This window comes from Phyllobates terribilis, unplaced genomic scaffold (assembly GCF_046119375.1).
Source record: "Phyllobates terribilis strain yellow unplaced genomic scaffold, ASM4611937v1 Scaffold_1__5_contigs__length_1240528914, whole genome shotgun sequence".
NCBI classification, from domain to species: Eukaryota; Metazoa; Chordata; class Amphibia; order Anura; family Dendrobatidae; genus Phyllobates; species Phyllobates terribilis.
The window spans coordinates 754,594,995-754,601,347 of NW_027362761.1; the positions used below are offsets into that span (position 1 = coordinate 754,594,995).

General features: G+C 40.9%; 1 protein-coding gene across 4 annotated transcripts in view; it reads left to right on the forward strand.

Moving 5' to 3' along the window:
- The window catches only part of LOC141149559 (uncharacterized), a 145,647-nt gene extending 140,547 nt beyond the window's left edge, over positions 1-5,100 (forward strand). For 3 of the 4 annotated variants that reach the window (XM_073636904.1, XM_073636903.1, XM_073636905.1), the window contains one exon: positions 2,737-5,100. Coding sequence is in view for 1 of the 4 variants with exons in the window: in XM_073636905.1 (XP_073493006.1) it covers positions 2,737-2,772 (36 nt within the window). In the remaining 3 variants the exon portion in view is untranslated. Of the gene's footprint in view, positions 1-1,086; positions 1,139-2,736 lie in introns of all 4 variants that reach the window. The other variant, XR_012245865.1, reaches the window with a different exon arrangement.
- Positions 5,101-6,353: the final 1,253 nt, after the last annotated feature.

Below are 6,353 nucleotides of genomic sequence, written 5' to 3' on the forward strand. Positions count from 1 at the left end.
TAATTATGCCCACATGCTGAATACATTGGGCAATTTAAAAAAAATACCGGACAACTTCTTTAAGCCTCATTCAGACATCCGTGTTTAAACACGTACATAAAAAAATGCTACCGGTGTCATCAATGTTTTGCATCAGTGTGTCCGTCTTTACCATCGTGTCATCAGTGTTTTTCACTGATGGATTAAAAAAAAGAAATCAATTCTAAGGCTTCTCCTATACTTTGCAATGTTAAACACGCATGCCATCCGGTGTATGTTTTTTTTACAGACCCATAGACTTATATTAGCCCTTGTCATCTGTGCTGCCAGGAATAAAAACTGACTTGTTTCCATCTGTTTTGCATGGACACACAGTGTGTGAAAAGCATGTGATTGGACATGTGATTAGCACCGTAGATTACAGTGGGTGCATATTATATCCTTTCAAAAAATAGATACAACACTTACATCCGAATGAGTCCTTACAATAGTATATTAGATGGTTTTCATTGAGCTTGGCCACTACTGCCTGCTCAGACCCTGGCCAAGAGTTCACAGTAGGTACATTGCAGGAGAGGACATATTTCCTAACATAAGTCACCTCTCTCAAGCTTATTGATTTTTATACAGCAGTGAGCGTCTCATCTCCCTCTCTCTCCCTTTTAACTCCTGACAAGCTGTCCCTCTCAACTCCTGACAAGCTGCTGTTATAAATATTTTAAATTCACAAGCCCTGCAGCCTTAAGAGCAGGTCTCTTAACCGCAGATCTCAGTTTCCATAGCCATGTGCTTGTTCAGATGTCCTGTAAACTAAATGTGTAAATATAATGAGATCAGTGTGCCACTGATAGTTGAATGTGTTGCAACAGAACTTGTGCTACTCACCAGAACTGTCACTTAATGCAGAGAGCCCTCCCTGCCAGAAACCAGTTAGTTGGGAGACTGCATAGCTCTGAGCTCCTCAAGAGATAACTTTACAATACTACTTTAAACCACCTCATGGCTGGAGTTCTTTGCATCAGTATGTCGATATATCAAATGGTGCATGACATTAGCTCATTGTGTTTATGCAATCTTAGTAATAAATGATTGTTTTCTTTTTACAAGCTCCTCCCATAAAGGGATGGTGGAAGATGTAAAAGAAGAAGTGCACTGTATAGTAAGCAATATATATGTACTAGCTATTGAACCCTTTCTGCACCTGGGTGGCGAGCATTTTTTTTGGTATATGGTCTCCATCCTAGTCCATGCTCCGCAATCTTGGTCCCCCATCCTGTTCTATGCTCCCCCATCCTGTTATATGCTCCCCCCATCCTGTTATATGCTCCCCCCATCCTGTTATATGCTCCCCCCCCATCCTGTTACATGCTCCCCCCCCATCCTGTCATGTGCTCTTCCCCATCCTGTCATGTGCTCCATCCTGTTCCCCTCCTGTCATGTGCTCCATCCTGCGCCCCCATCCTGGCATGTGCTGCCCCCATCCGGCGCCCACATCTTGCTCCTGATTGCCGGGGGAGGAGTGTGCTGCCGGAGTACGCGTGTGCCTATACCACGCTGTGCGGCACCATTTTTTTGAAGACACACTGCAAATGTGCCTTCACTAAGATGCCGCCGGATAGCGTGCTAGGCGCATGCACCGATTCTGACGCCGCACTTCTGCCCCGGCCTCTGACCCGAAAAGAGGCGCCGCAGCAACACTCCTCCCGGTCAGGTATGTACTTATGGCGTCCCAGTATGCATTCAGTGTCTATGAATACTGCGATCTCCAGTGCCATCCTCTCCTCTTACCTGTAACGGCTGGATGCGTTCTTCTGTCTGGAGCCAGACTGCGCAGGTGCATCGCGCTTGTGCAGTCTACAGAGGCTTCGGACAGACGGACACATCTACCGTTATATTATAGATATTTAATCTTTTTTTTAGGAAAGATGTATTACTTAAAAGAAGGAACAGGAGAGTGTTTACATTGAAAATCCTGATGTGGAAAGGCTCTAGAATGATAAATGTGAACCTGAAGCCACTCTGGCTGTTCCTGGACCGTTACACTATATACTACAATACTGTGGATCAAACAATTACATGTACAGGTGCCATAAGGGAAATAAAATATTTTTTCCCCATAAAAATTAAAAAAAAATTATATTTTTATGGCATATATTTATGCCTATAAACTTTGAGTTTCTAAAAAATATAACATTATTTAACCCATGCCATAAAGACAGTAAAAGAAAAAAAACATCAGTGCAAAACATAAGGCCTCACACAGCTCTATAGACAAAAAAATAAAAATCTTACTGGCTATATTAACAAAAGCCAATTTTTTTCTTTACAAACGCCTGAATTTTTTTCACCACTTAAATTTAAAAAAAATCTCTGCAAGTTTAGAAATTGTTCTGACCTGAAGAATCTTGTTTCCGGGTCAGTCTTACTGTACAATGAACATTGTAAAAAACAAAACCCAAAAAGCTATGGTGGAGTTGCATATTTCTGCCATTATTTCATTGCTCTTGGAATTTCGTTCCTGTTTTTCAGTACATTGCATGATAAAATGGATGGTGTCATTCAAAACTACTACTCGTCTCGCAAAAAACAATGCCTCCTACCAGTATGGCTCTTGGAAGAAGACGAGAAATGCAAACCTAAAAACTAAAATTCACTGTTAAAATCATATATATTACTGTACAACAATATCATCTTAGGTTTTGATTGTTCTACTCTATTGTTAAACCTGCAATAATTTTTATTTTTATTTTTTTAAAGCATTTACTGGAAGCTAACTTACCAAGAAGACCATAACTAGAAGGAAACTAAAAGGAGTCTCCTCTGAAGCATCTTTCATGCAAATGGGAAGAAAAACAACAACTGTTCACTGTGTTTTACATGTTGTCTCTGTGGAATTTAAAAGTTAGGCTTTGTGTTTAATGTTAGACCAAATCATAAGCTGGGGAAGTGGATGAATGTAACACTGTTGGTATAATTCTTTGCCCTTAATATTTCTAAACTTGCATCGATTGTAAAGGATTTTTTACGCAAAACCTAATAATGGCCATATATTAGCAAAATTAGTAATCTTATTTACCATGTGCCATGTTTAAATTTCAAATGGAAATCCTTTTCAATATCAGATATTTAGAGAAAAAAAGTGAAATAAAAAAAAGTTAAAGGGAATCAGTTTTGGGTATAAAAACCTGCTGACAAACTACTTTAATTCTGATTAAATCCATACCTTTCAAATCTACCTACCCAGATCTATCTACCTTTCCATATCATCTAAATCTGTGTTTGCATTTTAGAGAAATCCATTGTTCAAATTTCATGCAAACTAGTTTCTAGTGCAGCGGGGTGGGACACTGCACTTAAGGCTCTCTTGCCCTCTCTAACTATTCCTCTCTTGCCGTCTGCCTCCCATCAGTGACTGATAGGTTACTTGTCTTTCAGTGACCTGCTTCCCTTAGTGAAATCTCTTGCCAGTGCCATCATTGCCTGGGGCGGCACAAGTGCTGTACAATACTGATGGTATTGTGAGAATTGGACGATCAATCTGCACAGGTACCACCCCAGGCAATGATGGTGTTCATGAGAGCTTGCTGGGGAAAGCAGGTCACTGAGAAGAGTGACCTATCGGTCACTGGCACGCAGCGGGTGAAGAATAGGGAGAGAAGGAAGGAGGGCCGCAATGCAGTGTCCCATCCGCTGCATTTGCAATTCATTTGCATACAATGGATATTGCATATAGCAAAAATAGATTTCTCTAAACCTAAAACACACATTTCTCAAAGAAAGGTATGGATTTAATCAGCATTAAAGTGACATTAGTTTGGTGTATGAAAACCTGATGACAGATTCCCTTTCAAGGGAATCTGTCAGCAGGATTTCACTCCGCACACTATAAGCACATGTAGTTTTTACAGAGAGCAGTTCAACAATACCTTTAGCTCCACAGTCTGTTCCTCTGTTACTACATCTGAATCAATATGCAAAGGAGGCTGAACTGCTTTCAGCATGTGGAAGATGTTCCCAAGCCTCTGTCACTCCGTCTCTGTTCTCCGCCCATTGCTGCCTTCTGCCTGACTGACAGCTTCTATGCTTGAAGTCACACGGTAAAGAAGCTGGCAGTCATGTAGGAATAGAGCTGCAGTGACAAAGGCTTGGGAAGATCTTCCACGCTCCTAAAGCACTTCAGCCTCATTTGCATATTGATTCAACAGCAGATTTTTTGGTAAGAGGAAGGACTGTCTAGCTAAATGAATGACTCCGCTTGTCTTTGCAAGACCTAGTTTAGGGAAGAGAAGGGGTGACATTGGTACCTGTTGATCCATCAACCTTTTTGTCATATTTAAAATATAAAAAAAAACATCATAACGCCCAACCATTATCCTTTCCCCACTGCAGTTGTTTTGCCAATCTTACTGTTTGTGTGATGATATGTACGTAGCACTATCATAAACAACCAACAGCAGAGGACGGAAGAATTAGTTTTCTTTAAATTCCAGAAATCCCTTTAATCCTTTTAGGTTTTGTCCATTCAAGGCATAATGGTTACTCCTTGGAAAAAATATGGAAACCTTATTCTTAGTATTATCGTTCTGTTCTCTTTGGAAACAAAGGGGGCATTTATTGTTACCATGGTATATAAGTTGGATCGTTCAGGGCAAATGAAGACCGTTAAAAGAAGACAGGCTGATTTCACACGTCCGACATTAATGGTCTACATACAGACTGCAATGTCTGGACTGGCCCTGGGTCTCCTGACTTGAACTCGTATGTATCTGAGTCTGTTGAGTTCTGGACAGGAGACCTGAGGCTGGTCTACAGATCGTGACTGTGGGACATGTGAAAGCAGTCTACCAGAAAGCTGAAAATTCATAAAATCCTGCCCAATAGTGTGTGATGTGCACTGATCTCTCCATTCCATCTATTTGGGAAGCAAAGAAATTTGCTAAGGATCTGTCCTGTTCTGAATCTTTGTGTTTTGAATGGAGTTCGGTTTTAGGCATTTTCAGGCTTTGTTGTTGTTGAAAACAAATGGTTTATTCTTTTTTTAGTTACTTTCTGTCAGTGTCAAAGTATTTAACAGAAATATGATTGTTTTACAGTAATGAGAAATAAATGCTTTGAATGGTTTGTTCGTTGTACTTCTTGTGAATTTTCATGAAGCCTGAAACAAAAACATGTCATATATGGAGTCTTGTTCGGATCACTCTGTAGTTTGGAGTTCAGTGGAGGGAAGAAAATAATGTTTGCTAAGGTAAACTGCCACTATCAAGCCCACTTCTTTGTGGATGGTAAAGTCAGCAGTTCACTATCTGTACTGATGCATGTGTGTTCCATTGAAATTATTAGTGGATGGTAGCCCATTTTGTGAAACCTTTGAAAACACACATTCGCTCCCTGATTTATTTATTTTTTGACAACTTATAGAATTGCTGATCTATTATTGGGCTCCCTCCACTGAACTTCAAAATCTAAACAAAGCACAACAATCTATTGTCATTCAAATTGAGGAAAAAGTACATAAGAACAATGATCTGCTACTCAGTGCTAACACTGAATCGCTTTAACCCCTAACACCATCATGGACACGTTACCAGGGCTGTGGAGTCAGTAAGCCAAACCTCTGACTCCCCAATTTCCCTGACTCCCCAATTTCTCTGACTCCCGACTCTGACTCCACAGCAGTGGTAGGAGGAGCTTCACTACTGAGCGTGTACATAAAGTGCTGCACAGATTCATCTCACTACTGAGCGTGTACATAAAGTGCAGCACAGATTCATCTCACTACTGAGCGTGTACATAAAGTGCAGCACAGATTCATCTCACTGCCTCAGTACTGAGCGTGTACATAAAGTGCAGCACAGATTCATCTCACTACTGAGCGTGTACATAAAGTGCAGCACAGATTCATCTCACTACTGAGCGTGTACATAAAGTGCAGCACAGATTCATCTCACTGCCTCACTACTGAGCGTGTACATAAAGTGCAGCACAGATTCATCTCACTACTGAGCGTGTACATAAAGTGCAGCACAGATTCATCTCACTGCCTCAGTACTGAGCATGTACATAAAGTGCAGCACAGATTCATCTCCGTACTGAGCGTGTACATGAAGTGCAGCACAGATTCATCTCACTACTGAGCGTGTACATAAAGTGCAGCACAGATTCATCTCACTACTGAGCATGTACATAAAGTGCAGCACAGATTCATCTCACTGCCTCACTACTGAGCGTGTACATAAAGTGCAGCACAGATTCATCTCACTGCCTCACTACTGAGCGTGTACATAAAGTGCAGCACAGATTCATCTCACTGCCTCACTACTGAGCGTGTACATAAAGTGCAGCACAGATTCATCTCACTACTGAGCATGTACATA